This window comes from Eschscholzia californica, unplaced genomic scaffold (assembly GCF_041429995.1).
Source record: "Eschscholzia californica isolate CP2 unplaced genomic scaffold, dmEscCali1.0.p SCAF_4, whole genome shotgun sequence".
NCBI classification, from domain to species: domain Eukaryota; kingdom Viridiplantae; phylum Streptophyta; class Magnoliopsida; order Ranunculales; family Papaveraceae; genus Eschscholzia; species Eschscholzia californica.
The window spans coordinates 50,086,641-50,106,663 of NW_028238461.1; the positions used below are offsets into that span (position 1 = coordinate 50,086,641).

The window sequence follows — 20,023 nt, forward strand, 5'->3', positions numbered from 1 at the left end:
ATAAACCATTTCCTCTTTCATAAATGTGGTACTAACTCAAAATCCCGGTTTTGAGTTAATGGTACCCATACCAAACGAATTTTGTAATAACTCACTCATACGGAATCGGATTTGGACAAAATTTGAGTCTAAATTCAAGAGCTCGACGAGACGAATCCAACGAGACGCCTTGCTCGAGATTCTAACGAATATAGGTACATCAAATTAGTCAAAAACTGGTCCAGCTACTTTTGAGCTCGGTACCGATTCCAACAATGACTTGGGGTCACTGACAATAACTCCTCACCTAAGTGCATTCAAGTCTCAAGCCTTCCATCTTGACTTGACTCACAAAGTATTTGCCGATAGTACTTAATAAATATCAGCAAATATGTCTTCTTTTCTCACCTGATTCTAAACTTGCAGCAAACATGTCTTCTTCTTTTTCGCTCATTCTTTTTCTTCTTTTTCTTCTTCGACCAATCTTCATCAACGCTCAAAACTATAAAAATGTAAGTTTAGACTCTTCTATAACTGCAAATGATGATAACAGTTCATGGGTTTCCCCATCGGGGGAATTCGCTTTTGGGTTCCGTCCACTTGCTGACAATGGTCTCTTCCTACTAGCAATCTGGTTCGAGAAAATACCAGATAAAACCATTGTGTGGTATGCTAATGGGAATGAACAAGTTCCGAGAGGATCCAAAGTTCAGCTAACTAGTGATGACGGTCTTGTACTTGTCGATCCTAAAGGCAAGGAATTATGGAAGGCTGATAGAGGTGGGGCAGTAAGTTATGGTGCTATGCTTGATACTGGCAACTTCGTTCTCGTGAGTCAAAACTCTGATAATTTATGGGAGAGTTTCAAGCAACCTACTGATACACTCTTACCTACACAGACAATGGAAGTGGATAGTGTTCTTTATTCTCGCCAAACGAAGAATACTTACTCGAGAGGAAGGTTCAGACTTCGTTTACTACAAGATGGAAATCTTGTGCTTAATCTTGCTTCATTTCAAAGTTTAACTGAGAATCAATATGAAGCTTATTACTGGAGTGATACTTTTGATACTAACCGAAGTAATGCTGGTTATCTGGCAGTATATAATGAGTCAGGCTCCATTTATGTAGTGAGAAGGAGTGGACAAATCAAGACTCTATCCCCCCAGAATAAAGACTCGACTGGAGGTTTCTATTACAGGGCTACCCTCGACTATGACGGTGTTTTCACAAAATATTCTTACCCAAAGACATCAGGTGGGAATGGAAGCTGGTCAGTTGAGTGGTCAGCTCCTGATGATATTTGTGTAAATACTGTCGTTAATTTTGGAAGTGGTGCTTGTGGGTATAATAGCTATTGTGTGCTGACACAAGATAAGAGGCCTCGTTGTGAATGCCCACCAAAGTATTCTTTTGTTGATCCAAATGATATGTTTAGTGGTTGTATGCCGAATTTCATAAGCGGATGTCAGAAAGACGAATGGAGAAATCAAAGTGATATATTTGAGTTACAACCATTGGAAAATACAGATTGGCCGAAGTCTGACTATGAAAAGTTGGATAATTACCGTGAAGAGGATTGCAGAAGTTCGTGCCTAGACGATTGTCTATGTTCGGTAGCTATAATTAGAGAAGGAACCTGTTGGAAGAAGAAACTACCACTTTCAAATGGAAGATATAGCCTGAGTGTAAATGGAAATGCTCTCATTAAGGTAAGGAAGGGAAATTTCTCAGTGGGACGGGATCCCAATCCTTCACTTCCGCCCACAAACGAAGATCGATCTACATTCAGCCTAGTAGGCTTGTTGCTTTTAGGTAGCTCAGTTTTCTTCAATTTCATATTGTTAGTTGCAGTCTTTCTAATACTCTTCTTATACAAGTACAAGAAATTGAAAAAAAATAAACAACCCCCAAGTATGTTTGGATCGAATCTTCGTATTTTTACTTACGAAGACCTCGAAGAAGCTACAACCGGGTTTAAGCATGAGCTAGGCAGAGGTGCCTTCGGCGTCGTTTATAAAGGTCTCATAGATGATATGGGTACAAAAAATTACGTTGCTGTGAAAAAGTTAGACAAGGTAGTTCAAGAAGGAGAAAAAGAATTCAAAACTGAAGTTAGTGTTATTGGCCAAACCCATCACAAAAACCTTGTCCGGTTGTTGGGTTTCTGCGAGGAAGGAGAGAACCGACTTTTGGTATACGAGTTCATGAGTAACAATAGTTTATCCGAGCACCTATTTTCCATCTCAAAGCCTAACTGGAGCCAAAGAGTCCAGATTGTATTTGGTATAGCACGAGGACTAATGTATTTGCATGAAGAATGCATCACCCAGATCATTCACTGTGATATAAAACCTCAGAACATACTTCTTGATGATAGTTTTACGTCAAAGATCTCAGACTTTGGATTGGCTAAGCTTTTGATGTCTGATCAAACTCGAACTCGTACTGGGGTTAGAGGAACCAGAGGGTATGTTGCTCCTGAATGGTTCAGAAACACGCCAATAACCGTAAAAGTGGATGTGTATAGCTTCGGTGTAATGTTACTAGAGATCATTTGTTGCAGAAAGAGCATCGAATTGGAGATTGGCATGGAAGAACAAACATCTTTGACAGATTGGGCATATGATTGTTATAAAGCACGGAAGCTAGAAATTCTAGTAGCGGACGATGAGGAAGCAACGAATGATGTGAAGCGACTTGAGAGATTGGTAATGATAGCAATTTGGTGTGTTCAAGATGAACCGTCACTTAGACCATCAATGAAGAAAATCACACAGATGTTAGAAGGCGTTCTTGAAGTTTCCGTTCCTCCATGTCCTTACTTTTCTAGCTCATTCTCCACAAACGATTCTAAATCACTTTAATCACTTCTTGATTAAATTTTTACTGAATTTGAACTTAAGAATTTACAATTTAAAGTACTGTTATCATGAACTTTGTAAGATTATAAAGTAGAATAAAGAAAGTAGCTGGGTAGAGCTTTCATTTCTATTTCATTGACCGACTATTTCAAAATGGCTTCTCGGCCATGTGGAAGATTTTTGTATGGTTGAACTTGTTGCTTTCTGAATCTTAATAAATGAAAATGACAATGGGTAATGTATGCGACAAGTGAAATAACCCAACCCAGAAGATAGTTAAATATGATCAGGCAAAGAAGACGCTCTAATAATTTCGAGGTAACTTTAAAATATTCTCCTATGCTCGTACGCATAAATGCAAGAAAGTAAATTATCACATAATTTATGTAAATGCATGGATGGATTCATATGGGGACCAGATTGGTTGTAGCAAGCTCAGTCTGGATTTACGTACTCGTTCGCAAGTTAGCATGTAAGTTGCTACGGTGAGGAAGTGTTGCATCTGCCCGTTGCACATAGGTTTTTGGTCATGGTAAGACACTACTAGGATTTTAAATTTAGATGAAATTTCCTTCGTTTCTATATGGGTGTAGCTGTCTGATCAATAGGAATTTTAAATGTTGAATGAGATTTGATTTGGTTTGTCAAATTCAAAACAGGAAAAGAGAGGATGGGGTTATCTTCCAGGACGACAAACGGTTGGAAGGATCCCTTGTGCACTCTTTCTAGGCCTTGTACTCTGTTTTCATGAAGAAAAGAACGCCAATCAAAGAGGTGCTCCGGAGGTGCGCAAGAAACTGAATGGGATTTTCCATGGAGAAGGAGCCTCTCCGGGTGAGAAGCAGAGAGCATTCCTGCTTTATCAACCATCATAAACGTTCAGGCAGGTAATATAAAAGATTATGGGTAATTATGTACTTTTGTTTCGCAGACGTAAGTTTAATTTGATCAAGTTTAGACCTTAAGATATATGGTTTCGCTTTTAGGCTTCTATAATCACGGTATTACTTCCAATATCACGGGATAGGTTTGCCTTTTATAATTTATAGGCTTCTATGACATCTGTATAAACGGTTCCGGAGGTACCTCTGCCTAAGTCATCCTTAAACCTATTTGTAGTTTCTTCAAGATCTTTGTGAGCAGAAGTACAAAGATTCGATCTTAAGATACTTGGGACTTGTTTATTCTTTCTCATTTTCTTGTACTTGTTGAAGAAGAGTACTAGAAAGACTGCAGCTAGTAATGTGAAATTGAAGAAAACAGAGTCCTAAAACTAGTGAACCTATTAGGATTGATCGATTTTTCTTTGATGGCGGAACTGAAGGGAAGGTATCATGTCGTACTGAAAAAATTCCTTCCTAGCCTTCATGAGAGCCTTTCCATTTATACTCTGGCTGTATTTTCCACGAGTGGTAGTTTCTTCTTCCTTCTTTAGCAATGGCAACAAGACAAAGACAACCATAAAAGCATGAACTTCTACAGTCCTGTTCACTATAAGACTAACCTTTCATAATCAGACGTGGGCCAGTCTATATATTCCAACGTTCGCAACTCAAAAGACTGCTAAGACTTCTCCATTCGTCTTTCTGACATCCATTATAAAATTTGGTATACGGCCACTAAATATATCATTTGGATCAATGAAGGAATATTTGGTAAACAATTGCTATTATACCCACAAGCACCAAAACTGTATCTCGTAACAATATTATCAGGGCATTCACCTCACGATCGGCTAGCTCCCGTTACCACTTGATGTGCTAGGATGATAATACTGATTAAAAACTCCATCAAAATCAAGGGTCGCCCTATAAATAGACCTTACTATGCAGGACTATATTCGGTAACGGAAGATTCATTGTAGTTCCATTCCTTATAACTTGATAAATGTCCCCTGAATTGTCGAGAACAACTTGATAACCAGCATTCATTCTGTTAATATTAAGAGTATTACTAGAATAATAAGCATCATATTGAGTCTCATCCAGACTTGGAGAATGCAGCAAGATTAAGCACAAGATTCCCATCTTGTAGCCGACGAACCTGAACCTTCCTTTAGAGAAACTGCTTTCTGCTCGTCGAGAATAAAGCACGCCATCCGATTCCATTATTTGGGTAGCTAAGTAAATTGGTATCTGTTGGTTGCTTGAAACTCTCCCATGAATAATTAGAATCACTTTTACCTACTACAACGAAGTCACACGTAGGACATATCCAGCTCGGCTGAATATCTAACTACACCAGTAATTGGTTCAGCACGAACCAGATTGATAATAGGAAGAGGTCATATAAACTTGACAAAAGCCGCTGAGATCACCAGACAGAGATGACTATGAATTGTTATGATCATCTAGTGCAATTAGAGATGAAATCAAATCGTGGTTACTTAGTGCAATGAAAGTCCTAAAACTTCAATAATAAATTTATGGGTTATTTCTCAAATAGCTCCCAACTTTGTGACCGATTTCCTGCCTAGCCCCCTACTTTGTCAAAAATATCCAGATGACCCCTTTTTTGAGTCACCGTTATAACACCGTTAACCAGTCATCAATTCTCTCTCCTCCATCTCATCATCTCTCTCTGCCACCTAATATTGATGACTGGTTAACGGTGTTATAACGGTAACTCAAAAAGAGAGTCATCGGGATATTTTTGACAAAGTAGGGGGCTAGACAGGAAACCGATCACAAAGTTGGGGGCTATTAGCGAAATAACCCTAAATTTATCGACATTTGTAGCAAAAAATATTAAAACCTATAAAAGGTTCTCTTGGACACAATGAACTTGTGGATTTGTTGGAGTCACAGTCATCTTCACCTAATATTGTTCATGAGACGGCCCACTTTTGGACTCTCATTTTTTTAATGTGAGATTCAATTAGAGAAGGAATACAAAATTATCAACTGAAACAAAGGAATAAATCAAGATTTTAATATGCCTACAAATTTCTAAGATCTGGGTTGAATTGGACACATCACCTTCACAATTTGAGTGGGAATGAAACAACATATGCCTCAAGCTTTAATACTATGCGTGTAAGAGCAATCTCATTGGTTCAATCTGAAAACTATCTTTTAACTCCCCTACTTTTGAAGAAGGGCTCAAATTGGTATACTCTAACTATGTGTTGAGGTGCTGATGAGAAAGCCATCATTGTAAGTGACAAAATGATTCCTAACAATCATAATATTTTTCTTATTTCACTAGAAAATAAATAGTAAACCCACTCACTTCTAGGTTAAAAGTTCTCCTAATAGAGAGAAATCCAATTAAGCGAAAAAGTACACTTCCTGCATAAAAATGTGATTCATGGTGAGGGTGGAAATTAGGCAGGTACGTGCACCCACATGTAGTGAGAAAATAAGATCTGGTTTGTATGTGTAGATGATCAAAGTTATATTATAGTTATTTTAGTGTCTGAGTATAGGATAATCCTCACTCCTCATATAACTTTGAATTCCCATAGCAACGTACAAAAAATATACCCGGCTAGTCATCCATTACCCATGGGTTTAACCTGACTGATATCAATTTTCACATATTTTTTTTTTTGCATTTTTCTCCCACCAATACTAATTTATTATGGCGTACCATAACATAATATTAATGTGAGGGGTTGGGCCATTGGTCTAAAAAGGGGGCAATGAAAATCCCACCCAAAGTTGCCTAAAAATGAAAGGGAGGTCAAATGTGTCAGTTTGGGGGGTCAAAATTACGTAAAGGGCCCTTAGAAAATAAAGTATTTACCGTTCATGCCATCGAAAATTCTCGGGAAACGATTTTTTTTCTGAAAAATAATCTTACAACCCGTCCATCAGAATATGTACTGTTCAGAAAATTACGGAACAGCCACCGAAAAATTCCCGGGAAACGAAATTTTTTTCGAGAAATTATTTTATTTACTGTAAATTTTTTTCTGTACTAGACATTTTTGCTGGGCGGGAATTTGAAATTTCGTAAAAAAATTTGAAAATTTGGGAGGGAATTTGAAATTTCTTAAAAAAAAATTCAAATTTGGGCGGGAATTTGAAATTTCGTTTGAAAATTTCAAAACTTCGAAAAAAAAAAAATTTGTGACCGGGAAATTATTTTATTTACTGGAATTTTTTTTTCTGTATTAGACACTTTTGCTGGGCGGGAATTTAAAATTTTCAAAAAAATTTGAAAATTTGCCCGAGAATTTGAAATTTCGTTTGAAAATTTCGAAAAAAAGATTTTGTTTGAAAATTTAAAAAAAAAAATTGAAAATTGAAATTTTTTGTGTACGGGAAATTATTTTATTTACCGAGAAGAGATGGTTTGCTGGGCGGGAATTTGAAATTTCGTTTCAAATTTTCAAAAAATTTTGAAACTTTGAATTTTTCGTGTACTGATAAATTATTTTATTTACCAGACATTTTTTTTTCCAGGAAAACATCAGCATGTCCCGTCCAAGGACAAGAGTGGATTTTTTTTTAGTTTACCCCGAGATTTTGGACGGTTGACTCAAAAATCCTATTAATGTGTCTCAATAGAAAACGGAAGAGAACATTAGCAATGACAGGGGAGGAGGTCATGGACCCCTTTAACGTGTGACCTCCTACTTTCCGCCAGCCTCATATATATAATCAATCCTACTACTATTTGTTCCAAGATTTGTCTCTCTCTCTCTCTCTCTCTCTCTCTAGAAATACCTTTTACCGTGTTTTCGATTTCTTTCTTGTTCTTTTCCTCCTCTTCCCTTCATAACAAAGCCACTAAACCAAACAAAGGATCATCTATTAGATTGCGACAAGACCTAGATCTTGCCTCTTTATCAATCAATCAATCAATCTTCTTCCTCCAAGCTTAAATGTTGTAATCTTATTAGTTTCATTTCTACACTTCGATCTTCTCCATTCTTTCAGATCTTTACAGGTATAACAAAATCTTATTCTGCATTGTTTTTTTCTAATGAAATCTATGGTTTATTATCAGATTCGATTTCTCAATTTTAGTTTTTAGATTGGTTTAGGATAATCAGATACTTAGATCTACTTTAACTAGTTAATTTTAGTTTGATTAGCTTCAGTTTTGATTAGTGTGATGTGAAAGGATGATTTTGTTTTCAGTTGTTCTAATGAATCATTGACTTGAACTTGTTCTAGATCTGTTAGTAATTTGATTAGTAATTGATGGCATTTGATTTCACATAATTAGGGGAAAAAATTGGATCTTAGTCCTTAAAAGAACATTTGATTTCACATTATCTTTCAGATTTATAGTTGGTGAGTGATATCTTTTCCTTTCTCCATTTTGAGATAGATCCGAATGTCACGAAATAACTACTAAAACTAGTCTGGAAGTGTATGTTTACATAAGGAAATCACCAACCTTATTCTAGTATGGTGAGACTTCGCTTTTAATAAGGCTTTGAGATCTACTATACCGATGATGATAAAAGTTCATCGTTTTATCCTGTGTGATGTTTTTCTTGATTTTTTTATCCGTGAGTATGTTCGCTAGTTTTGATATTTTGAGCTTGATGAGTTCACTATTGATATGCCAAAGATAAAGATGGATTTTGAGGAAAATATGCTTCAAAAAATTTCGTAAGACTGTAAGAGTAGAGTCTGCCTGCAAATCCAGTGTAGCAATGGATCGTTATATTCAAAATTGAGTACTTCGAATTCTAAATGAGTTTAAGCTTTTTACATTTTTGGTCTCTAAATTTTTAGTCTTCGAAAAAAACTGCAGGGTGGTGTTTTCATTTTTTTCTCAATCATGTGGAGGTTCAAACCTTTCATGGGGAAGGAACAAGTTGGGCTCGAGGGTCGTACAATTGACATTGGCAATCTAAAAGTCAATATCAAGAATGCAATTGCTGAAGGAGGGTTCTCTTGTGTTTACCTTGCACGTGATGTCATCCATTCCTCGAAGCAATATGCTTTGAAGCACATGATATGTAATGATGACGAATCACTGGAAATAGTAATGAAGGAAATTGCAGTGATGAAATCTCTTAAAGGACACCCAAATGTTGTTACCCTTCAAGCTCATACTATTTTAGATATGGGGCGGACAAAAGAAGCGCTACTTGTGATGGAATTCTGTGAGAAATCTCTCGTCAGTGTGTTGGAGAGTAGAGGAGCTGGGTATTTCGAGGAGAAACACGCTCTTTTAATTTTCAGGGATGTATGTAATGCAGTCTTCGCAATGCACTGTCAGTCTCCGCCTATCGCTCATAGGTCAGTTCATTTTTATGGGTTCCTTCATCATTAGTAAGTAGTTCCAGTTTTACCGAAAGGTAGAACTTGATAATTTGGTAAGCTAAAGATCTCTCTTCTTCTAACCTGTTATGTTAAAGAAATCTGATACTTTTATCTATCTTTGTTCTGCTCTTCAGAGATTTGAAAGCTGAGAATCTTCTATTAGGGCCAGATGGATCGTGGAAGTTATGTGATTTTGGAAGCACATCAACCAATCACAAACGCTTTGAAAGGCCTGAAGAGATGGGCATTGAAGAAGACAATATCAGGAAGCACACAACACCTGCCTATAGAGCTCCCGAGGTTGGTAATAAAACTTCTGCTGTTTATAAATTAAAAGCTAAAACTGGTGGGAATATTGATGAATTGATGACTCCAATCGTTTATATTTACTTCATCTCAGATGTGGGATCTATTCCGGAGAGAACTTATAAATGAGAAGGTCGACATCTGGGTAAGTCGAAAGAACCTCATATAATTGTTTTTACTCCATACTCCTATCTTTCCGAGAACATCTTTTTCATAATTTGACAGTTAAGTCACCTTCCGAAGTCCATTATAGATTTATATGGAGCTAAAATTTGCTCTCTGCAGGCTCTTGGATGCCTCCTATTCCGGATATGCTACTTCAAATCTGCATTTGATGGGGAGTCAAAGCTTCAAATTTTAAATGGAAATTACCGTATACCGGAGTTGCCGAAATACAGTTCTTCTCTGACAGGTCTAATCAAGGACTTGCTTCAATCCTCTCCGGATGACAGACCCGACATCACGCAGGCAAGGGTTTTGCTTGATTGGCCATTCAACTCCATAAATCTAGGTTAGTTCTAGATTGTCCGTGTCAGTGGTAGTCATAGTTAAAGTTCTTTTTCTGCTTACTGATGGCTAGAACTTCCCTTTGCTGCAGGTCTGGTTTCGTGTCAATGATCAACTACCTGCAGAATTGCAGAAGTCTTTGCCGGACAGACCAGTTGACATGCGAGCATCAACTTCAGACTTCCATGATGAAGGTGGGGACAGTTTTCCAAATTCACCAAAATTCAGTAGTAACATGATGAGATTATACGTTATCTTATGATTATGGCTTATAACATCTTGATAAACTAATGATCGTTTTAATGGTGATTATGATCCAGCAAGAAAATCTCCTCCTATGCCTCGAAGAAGTCCTCCTCCACCACCATCATCTAAAGAACCGGTTCGAAATGTAGCACCACAATCTGGCAGTGGTGGAGCTGGAGCCCCATTGGGAGCATTCTGGTCCACTCAACATGCAAGGAGTTCAGTTGTTGCCGAGGAGAGAGGAGGACCTGTTTTTGATAAAGAACCTAGCCCTCCAAAAGAGCAACATAACCGCTCTCGTTCTCTCAGGGCTCCTCCACAAGGGAACAACGACCTTAGGAAGTCAGACAATGGTTCTCCTCAGGACTTCGAAATACGATTTTTCTCTGATGATGCTGACCGTGGTTCCGGGAAAACAAAAACCTCTCAAACTAGCCAGAATGAGACCTTCAATACATTTGTTGCTGATTTCGATAATGCTAAACTTGATTTGGGGAGTCATGATAAGAAAACAACAAATGAAGAAGCTTTAAAAGCTGAAGTTGATAAACTAAAGGAGCAGCTGAAACAATCTAACCTTGAGAAGGCTGAAATTACCTCCAAATTCGAAAAGTTATCTGCCATTTGCCGCTCTCAGAGGCAGGAGATTCAGGAGCTAAAACAAGCTGTTGCTGCTAAAACTCCATCACCAAACAGAGATGCTTCAAAGCACCAAAGCCCTTTTGGAAGCAATCAACCAGTCACCCCACCGGTACTACTTTTCCTTCTATTTTTCCTTTTGGGGTACAATCTCTTTTATCTGCTTATAAAAATATACTAAATATAAACTTCATTTCAATGAAATCTAATAGAGAGATTTCCACTCCTTACTGCAGCAAATAGAAAAGAAAGAAGGAATATGGGAACTTCAGGAAGGGATGTTTGCTGATAGTAACCGGAGCCCAGACTCCAAACAATGGCACGGATCCCCCATTGAGACTAAATCTCAGCCTTCTCCAAACAGCAGCATCAAGTCTGTTAGAACTACAAGTGGTCGCCATAACCGACAAACAGCTTCTCCTGCCTTTGCTTCTTCATCAACTGAATCCTGGGGTTTTGGCACTGATAACTTCACAGCAATCCCAACTAGTTCTCAGATATCAAAAACTTCGACCCAAGGAGGGAATACCTCTCAGCGCTTTAACGATTCAAGGAATGTAGAAAGCAAGAAAGTTTCTCAGCCTGCTGGATGGGCTGGTTTCTAATCTATCCCCTCTTTTCCCAGTGGAAAAACAAGTCTTTGGTAAGTTACTACTCCCTTGTGACGCTAAGCTATTAACTTGGTGAAATGAGGAAATATCAGAACTGCTACATGTTTTTCGGTTACTCCATCTGAGAAACCGAGATGGAGGAGTCACAAAGAGGATGAAGTCTAATGCTTTCTAGGGTTTATCTCTGGTTGGGTATATTTTGTGTTTTCTATGTCCCAGCAGTAATGAAAAAGGAACGGATCATATATAATAAAGAATGCAACATAATGTACAGTTCTTGCACTTTTATCATCCGTTGTTGGGGGTTATGTGGGGAATGAACAAATGCTTTCGGAGTTTTATCGAGCCTATGAATTCTGTTACTATTAATTCTTCATCTTCAACTCTTTTCAGATACTATTGTTTGTCATTCATTTTTCATGTTTGTTAGTTTTTTAGTTTTTATTTGCTTCTATAGTTGAGTGAAAAAAAAAGACAGGATGGGAAAAAACGAGAAAGATTGTCTGAATTTCCACTAGGTCTGGAGCCATCGAGAACCCACTAATTTATTTTGAGTGATCGAATGAGGTCTATAAACTGAGTAATCAAGAGTTTTCAACTATTCAACTAGTTTTTGTGAGATAACATTTACCTCCCTAGCATGGGCCTTTTACTGCAGGGAATACATCTTAAACTATCGGATAATGCTACTCAGACTCCCAAAGTACAGACAAACTTAAGAAAGTATGCACTATTTGGTTAAAGATTTGTAAATCAGTTGTGAAAAAAACATGCATAAATTATCATTCATTAAAAAAATGAAAAGACATTCTTAAAACGGTATTTTTTCTAAAACAGAAAAAAATATATTCGTAAATGAATTTGAAAAACGGTATTACTGGTTAAAAGACATGTAATATGTTAGAGCATGTGTCACTTATGCATATACAGAGCTTGTCTCGATCTTTTTTTTGTGTTTTCAGTTGACAATATTTGTGGCTAAGCAAATGTAGTGAATATTTTTTGGCTCATTCATCTTCCTCCACATACAAACGTTCTAGAGTAGAGGGTGAGTGATTTACTAATCTACCGTGTGTACACTCTTTATGATTTTGTTTTGGGGAGAGCCTCTCTTGGGGATAAACTGCTTCCAACAAGACTCGATCTCAAGACTTCATAGGCTTAAGAGGATGTCCTACCGCTACACCAAACAGTGATGGACGCTTCTCATCATGTTATGAGGCTCACTTAGTGGATTATATACTTTTCTTAGAAAACAAAAAATCTCCGAAGTACCACACCTGGGTTTTTTTTTTTGAGAAATCGACTACGATATAAGTAGGTAGTTAGAAGGCACTGATACATCATTAAAAAAAATTCAATAGTGATAAATAACTCCATAGTACTACTAGATACAACTAAATCTTTGTGGGAGTATGTGGTCGTACAATATTTAGAGAGAAAAAGTAGAAGTCTTGTACATTCTCTCTAAATTCTGTTTGGTCATCGGAATTTAGTCGAGATTGTGTCGAGACAGAGCCTCATTTTTCTATCCCATAAAATGGGTTTGTTGGGGGAAAATGCAGAACCATTGCGGTTCACTTTTCATTGGCACAGCCACGAGCCACCCAAACCAAACCAGAAAATTAGACCAGGACCGCCTTCATTAGGAGTAGTACTTAAACCCATTCTATCCTTGTCTTGGCTATAAATGTGTCCGCTTGAAATTTGAATCACAATCTATTTCAAGATCATCGTCATATTAGTTGTTTCTCTTTCAAGAAAAGGGTAGTTAGAGAAACTAGTGAGTTCTTAATACTTCCTCCTTATAAAAGTGTTCTTATTACATTTCGAGTTCTTGATTCTTTAGAGTTCTTTAATCCAAGTAGAAAGTGAGGAAGAATCAATATTTGGGTTGTTCTGTGAATTGGGTTTTGTGGGTTCATCTGCTTCATCTAGACTTCAAAAGGGTGAAAGTCAAGAACAGGAAGAAGCTGAAGAAGATGAGTAGTGGAGTAGATGAAAATGAAGAGGAAGAAGCTTTGGTTGCCCTCATTGAACACAGAACTAAAGAACTTGATAACTACAAGAACAGGTTCAAATATTACAAAACCCAGGTTGTTATTTTTCATAATTTCATTACTCTCTCTCTCTCTCTATGTCTATTTGTGTTATCAAGAACCAGAGTTTTTATTTATTTTATAAGTTGTTACTTGGAGTAGCAGTTCTTTGATTGAATTTTTCAATGATCTAAAATTCTTTATATTCTAAGTTGAATTTGATAAGGCATTGGTTAGATATTTAAAGACTGTGATCAACTCTAAGTAAAGAATCATGTTACTATTGGTTATAAGAAATTTGTAAATGATCGATGAAAATATCGATCCACTCTGTTTCTTGTTAGGTTTTGACATGTCCACTGGGACAAGAAAGAACTAGAGTAAACCGAAAATGACCTATATCAACTTTTGTCAACAATCAAGTAACAATTTGTCCATTTCTTCAGTGACTTTTGATGTGTCATCATGATTTATGACTTCGGGTATAGATATTTTACCTCTGGAATAGAGTTGCATATAGAATTAATATCGGCGACAAAAATAAACAATGCAAATGCTAAATTCTATCGGTGGGGATAAAAAATTGATTCGATATACATGTGTATGGAAATTTTACATGTTTATCTGACTTTAAGTAGTATGCAGATTGAACAAGCAGAGAAGAAGTTGCGTGATTTAAAATCTGAACTCGCTCAGCTTCGGTCTCGAGATCGCTCTATGGGGTCACAAATGCTGACCAATTACGGAAGTACTGATGTAAAACCGGAGAGCATACCATTGAACCCTGCCTCAACTGATGAAGGGCATTCTCCAGTCCTGCCCCGGTCGAAACCCAAGCTTCTTATTACTGGCGTTCAAACTCCTCGAAATCCTAATAGCATACCATCGAGCCCTGCCTCAACTGATGAAGGGCATTCTCCAGTCCTGCCCCGGTCGAAACCCAAGCTTCTTATTACTGGCGTTCAAACTCCTCGAAATCCTAATAGCATACCATCGAGCCCTGCCTCAACTGATGAAGGGCATTCTCCAGTCCTGCCCAAGTGGAAACCCAAGCTTCTTATTGGTCACACTCCTCGAAATCCTAATAGCATACCATCGAGCCCTGCCTCAACTGATGAAGGGCATTCTCCAGTCCTGCCCCGGTCGAAACCCAAGCTTCTTATTACTGGCGTTCAAACTCCTCGAAATCCTAATAGCATACCATCGAGCCCTGCCTCAACTGATGAAGGGCATTCTCCAGTCCTGCCCAAGTGGAAACCCAAGCTTCTTATTGGTCACACTCCTCGAAATCCTAATAGCATACCATCGAGCCCTGCCTCAACTGATGAAGGGCATTCTCCAGTCCTGCCCAAGTCGAAACCCAAGCTTCTTATTGGTCAAACTCCTCGAAATCCTAATAGCATACCATCGAGCCCTGCCTCAACTGATGAAGGGCATTCTCCAGTCCTGCCCAAGTGGAAACCCAAGCTTCTTATTGGTCAAACTCCTCGAAATCCTAATAGCATACCATCGAGCCCTGCCTCAACTGATGAAGGGCATTCTCCAGTCCTGCCCCAGTCGAAACCCCAGCTTCTTATTCCTGCCGTTCGAACTCCTCAAAATCTAAATAGGGTACTGAACTCTACTCAGCCTGTCAGTGTTAGAAAACGAGAAGGAGAATCATTTAATAAATCGTCTTCTAAGACGGAAATAGCTGAGTCGAAAGGCAAAGGGCGAAAGAGGAAATTAGGTAATTTTTTCCGCTTACGCTCAATGGGTCTATTTACTTGTTTGTCAGTATAGAGCAGAAATTCATGTGGTTGACTTGATACATTCTTGATTATTCCAGGGCAGAAACAACAAAAGGAAGTGATTCCCCTAATAAGGAGCTCGGAGTCACCATGTTTAATCCGTTTTACATCTGATGTTCATATCTCTGGCCAACACAAGAGAAAATTGAGAAGTCTTGTCCTGAATCCATTTGACGATGAACTCTTTGTGACATGGTAATTGAAAACAAACTTACAAATTTAAGTTCTTATGTCTGTTTCACCTACAACTGAAGTGGAGAAGTGAGATCACGTTGGAAATATAGAACTGTAGCACCTCCCAGGCTATTTGTTTACTTGTAGTGGTTTTGCATTCATTCACTTTTTGACTTCCTAATTGTCATATTAATGGGTCTGAGATGTTTACTACTTAGTGGTCAAATTATTTGTTTGTGTCTAGTATTCAAGCAAGACTTCTCGATTGAAGGTAATTAAGATACGCTGCCCGTATAAGCCCCAAAGTTCTTAGGAGAACACTATTCCGTCAATCTTTTTTTCTGATATATTTGTATAACTTGGTTAATCTAACTTTCTCAGTGTCTCTGATTACTACCATTTGTTTGTATTCTTTGCAGTGCTTTGGATGGATTCGTCAACCATTGGCAAGTTCAGAGCAAGGGGTACTTTTACTGAAACTCTTTCATGACTACTACTAGGGTAGCTATTTGTCATCTTTGTATATATCTTTAACATGAAAAAGTGCGATGGGGTGAAAAGATTAAAATGTGTTGGATTTGCTGAAGATTGGTGGTAGGAATAGCTGGTTTAGCTTGTGAACAAGAAATATTTTGCTTAAAAAGCTTGTAAGCTGTTTCTAAATGAACTTACCCCATATTTAACTAATCTAACCATGTTATATCATTATAAAGGTATGAGGTACGGTACGTATCTCTAGCCTCAAGTTCAGTGCGTGCAGCGAACGTTTATGCACAGAAAACATAGTAGTGTTGTTCTTATTTTACAAATAAGAACCTAAAGTTTCTTGTCTTATCCAGCCGTGACCACTGTTTACAGTTTCTTGTCTTATAGGTTGGTCAAATATTGGTATATTGGCCTCAGTAAAGGGTCGCATGGGTTCCTTCAGTCAACCTTTTCATTTTTTTTCTTATTGGTAGATATGGTTTGAATTTTTATGACCTCTCAGTTGTTCTGGACTTATCTTGTCTTCTATAAATCCTTGCTTCCATGAGATTTATAATAATTGTGCTCCTGGGGAATCATTTCTGATGTTTTCAAACTGCAGATCAGGAGCCTGCTTACTTAGTACTACAGATTGTGTATCTCCGAGGAGGAGTTGGCCCGAAGATATCGCTTGGCACCCACAAGGAGATAGTTTATTCTGTGTCTATACTGCTGATGACGAGGATGCTCAGGTCTCAATCCTAAATCTCAGTGCAACTCAACAGGTAGGAGTCATAAGGATTGCTAACATAAGAAACCAAGATCATGCGCGACCTGTGACTGAAATTGATTTTCTTACATCTTCTCTATATCTTTTATGAATTTTTTTTTTTTCAATATTAAAGGTGTTGTTTTCGATATTGTTGTTCAACAGGAAAAGAAAATGATCTTCTTGGAAGAGAAACCTCATCTTGAAGGCATTATCAACAGTATAAGCTTTATGCCATGGGATGATTCGTGTTTTGTGACGGGTGGCAGTGATAATGGAGTGGTAATTTGGAGACAGAAAGGTGGTGAAAACTCATGGAAAGCAAAGGCATTGCACAGGAACTTGCATACTTCTAATGTAATGGGTGTTGCTGGGTTGCAGCAAAAACAGATAGTAATGTCCGCTGGAGTAGACAAGAGAATAGTCGGTTATGATATTGTGACAGGACGAGCTGATTTTAGGCATCAAATAGAAAGCGAATGCTTCAGCGTTTTGCCTAATCCATCTGACTTCAACCTTTTCATGGTGCAAGCAGGGTAATATTAAATCTTTTTTTCTTTTCTGTTCAATAGTATAAACAATGATCCTCTTATAGTATAGCTAATTAGAAAGACTTGTTCGTCAAATCCACTATCTCCCTTAGAGTTTCTAGTTCAGCTTCCGCTCTGCTTTGTTCATCAAATCCTCGGGGTAGCCTTGTATTACTACTAAAGAAGCGAGGAATTGTCAAAAAGTCGATGTAAACAAGATACTTTTTTTTTCTAACCAGCTAATTTTGCTTAATGGGTTTGCAGGACTCCTCGTAAACAACTTCGATTATATGATATCAGATTGAAGCAAACCGAGATTCATGAATTTGGGTGGGAAGAAGAAAGTACTGAATCACTACCAGCCTTGATAAAGCAAGCATGGTCTCCTGATGGTTTATACATATCTTCTGGCTCAGCAGATCCAATGATCCATATCTTCGACATCAGATATACAGCTAATGTACCATCTCAGTCCGTGAAAGCTCACCAGTCAAGTGTGTTTAAAGCAGTATGGCACAATACTCATCCTCTTCTCATTTCCATATCGTCTGATCTTCAAATTGGATTTCATAAGATTGCCTAGAAATAGGACGATATTTTAGTAATGCTTTTCGCTTCCCAATTTTCTTTTGTTGGAGAAAGTCCTTCACCAATGTCGGAACAGAGAAAATCACATAGAGAAGATAGCAGAGTATTTCTTACCAATTGAACACTGGCAGAGCTTTTAACTGCGCCTATGCGAAAGAAAGGTTGTTATAATATGGTGACCATTTTCAGAAAGAGTTACTTTAGAACAATTTTAATCATTGTACTTGTTGTGCCAAACTGTCAATCAAGAGTCACTTGAATTTCCGGCCTTCATCGCTTGTATCTGTTTTCAATTGAAATTCAAATTTTCAACCTATGGGTTCTGTTTTTATGGTGCTATTTCTATATCCTCAACATCTTTTATTTACAGGATGATGGATTTCTTCATCAATGGCCGATTACATAAACGATTAGGATGTTAATATGTTTTAGTGAAGTTGAAGTACCTTCGTGATGTATTACTTTTTTTTGGAGGCACTGCTCCGAATGTAATGTGTTCGATAGAATTTTTTGTGCCCTACCTACACTGGTTATGCCTAGTATATACAGCGTCTATATCAGATTAGTGGTCCAACAATACAAGGCTCAATTTTGTGGAATCCAAGTTGTCGGTGCCAACTGTTATGGCCAAGAACAAGCAACCAAGAAAGGTATAATTGAAAGTACAGATATAAACAAGCACATAGAACATAAGAGATTTATGTGGTTCGGTTTGTTAGACACTTGGACCTACTCCACCGCGAACAATGGTGTGATTATTTCCACTATGATAAGTTACGAAGGTGTGTTTGATATCTCTTATTTTCATGGAAATAAAATAATTTCCATGGAAATAAGTATGAGGGATTGGGTCTTTGGTCCAAAAAGGGGGCCAAAATGAAAATCCCACCCAAAGTTGCCTAAAAATGTAAAGGAGGTCCAATGTGTCAGTTTGGGGGGTCAAAATTACGTAAAGGGCCCTTAGAAAATAAAGTATTTACCGTTCATGCCATCGAAAATTACAAAATTGCCATCGAAAATTCTCGGGAAACGATTTTTTTTCTGAAAAATAATCTGACAACCCGTCCATCAGAATGTGTACTGTTCACAAAATTACGGAACAGCCACCGAAAAATTCCCGGGAAACGCAATTTTTTTTGGTAAATTATTTTATTTACTGGAAATTTTTTTCTGTACTAGACATTTTTGCTGGGCGGGAATTTGAAAATTCGTAAAAAAATTTGAAAGTTTGGGCGGGAATTTGAAATTTCGTTTGAAAATTTCAAAACTTCGAAAAAAAAAATTTGTGACCGGGAAATTATTTTATTTACTGGAAATTTTTTTCTGTACTAGACTTTTTTGCTGGGCGGGAATTTAAAATTTTCAAAAAAAATTTAAAATTTGCCCGGGAATTTAAAATTTTCAAATTTTTTGAAAATTTGGCCGGGAATTTGAAATTTCGTTTGAAAATTTCGAAAATTTGAAAATTTCGAAAATTTCGAAAAAAAAGATTTCGTTTGAAAATTTAAAAAAAAATTGAAAATTGAAATTTTTTTGTGTACGGAAAATTATTTTATTTACCGGGAAGAGATGGATTGCTGGGCGGGAATTTGAAATTTCGTTTGAAAATTTCAAATTTTCAAAAAATTTTGAAACTTTGAATTTTTCGTGTACTGGTAAATTATTTTATTTACCAGACATTTTTTTTTTCAGGAAAACGTCAGCATGTCCCGTCCAAGGGCAAGAGGGGAATAAAAAAAAAAAAACTGACATTTGGACCTGCAACTCATTTTTGGGCAAGAGTGGATTTTTTTTGGGTTTACCCCCCACTTTTTGGACCCCTGGCTCAAAAATCCAAATAAGTATTTCCACCACTTGATACAAAAAAATAATTTCATCACTTTAATCCCCTAAAGAATCTATTTCTATGAAATAGTCCACTTTTAATTCTTTGCTCTTCTCTGTGAATTAGTTTCCGTGAAAGTAAAAAAATCAAAATAAAAATATTTTAATACATTCGGATACTTAAAACCTAATCTCCATATACGTTCAAAATGAAATTTTTACCCATACAATTTAACAAAATAAAATTTTCTTTATACAGGGCAAATGATATTTTTGTCCTTTTTACCAAATGACATGTTTATAAAATTGTCAAAGTGACATTTTGACTTTATACAACTAAAATTACATTTTTACCCTTTTATAATATGAAATTGATATTTTACGCATATGTTGTCAAAATAATACTTTCACGCTCGTATAATATCAAAATGACTTTTTATCCTCGTGTAATATCAAAATGAC

At 37.2% G+C, this 20,023-nt stretch overlaps 3 protein-coding genes across 3 annotated transcripts; all 3 read left to right on the forward strand.

The window, feature by feature from the left end:
* Positions 1-330: 330 nt before the first annotated feature.
* On the forward strand, positions 331-3,085 carry LOC147545710 (G-type lectin S-receptor-like serine/threonine-protein kinase LECRK3). The gene has a single exon (XM_086673105.1). It carries the CDS (start codon positions 411-413, stop codon positions 2,844-2,846), a length of 2,436 nt encoding a protein of 811 aa, XP_086529231.1. The 5' UTR covers positions 331-410; the 3' UTR covers positions 2,847-3,085.
* A 4,252-nt stretch (positions 3,086-7,337) lies between these two features.
* LOC147545711 (Protein kinase superfamily protein) lies at positions 7,338-11,777 on the forward strand. Its single transcript, XM_086673106.1, has 8 exons — positions 7,338-7,739; positions 8,559-9,049; positions 9,208-9,373; positions 9,474-9,524; positions 9,665-9,847; positions 9,978-10,080; positions 10,207-10,883; positions 11,008-11,777. Exons 2-8 carry the CDS (start codon positions 8,586-8,588, stop codon positions 11,374-11,376), a joined length of 2,013 nt encoding a protein of 670 aa, XP_086529232.1. The 5' UTR covers positions 7,338-7,739; positions 8,559-8,585; the 3' UTR covers positions 11,377-11,777.
* Positions 11,778-13,296: 1,519 nt separating this feature from the next.
* On the forward strand, positions 13,297-18,053 carry LOC147545712 (uncharacterized). The gene is made up of 7 exons (XM_086635858.1): positions 13,297-13,478; positions 14,067-15,150; positions 15,250-15,406; positions 15,805-15,849; positions 16,473-16,635; positions 16,785-17,155; positions 17,414-18,053. Exons 1-7 carry the CDS (start codon positions 13,365-13,367, stop codon positions 17,730-17,732), a joined length of 2,253 nt encoding a protein of 750 aa, XP_086491984.1. The 5' UTR covers positions 13,297-13,364; the 3' UTR covers positions 17,733-18,053.
* The last annotated feature ends 1,970 nt before the right edge of the window (positions 18,054-20,023 follow it).

Bases quoted from the DNA above. Each gene is read 5' to 3' on its own strand.
- LOC147545712 (XM_086635858.1), top strand. From the start codon at position 13,365: ATGAGTAGTGGAGTAGATGAAAATGAAGAGGAAGAAGCTTTGGTTGCC. The intron at 13,479-14,066 runs GTTGTTATTTTT...AGTAGTATGCAG, and splicing joins TCAAATATTACAAAACCCAG to ATTGAACAAGCAGAGAAGAA. The intron at 15,151-15,249 runs GTAATTTTTTCC...TGATTATTCCAG, and splicing joins AGGGCGAAAGAGGAAATTAG to GGCAGAAACAACAAAAGGAA.
- LOC147545711 (XM_086673106.1), top strand. From the start codon at position 8,586: ATGTGGAGGTTCAAACCTTTCATGGGGAAGGAACAAGTTGGGCTCGAG. The intron at 9,050-9,207 runs GTCAGTTCATTT...TCTGCTCTTCAG, and splicing joins TCTCCGCCTATCGCTCATAG to AGATTTGAAAGCTGAGAATC. The intron at 9,848-9,977 runs GCAAGGGTTTTG...CCTTTGCTGCAG, and splicing joins ACAGACCCGACATCACGCAG to GTCTGGTTTCGTGTCAATGA.
- LOC147545710 (XM_086673105.1), top strand. From the start codon at position 411: ATGTCTTCTTCTTTTTCGCTCATTCTTTTTCTTCTTTTTCTTCTTCGA.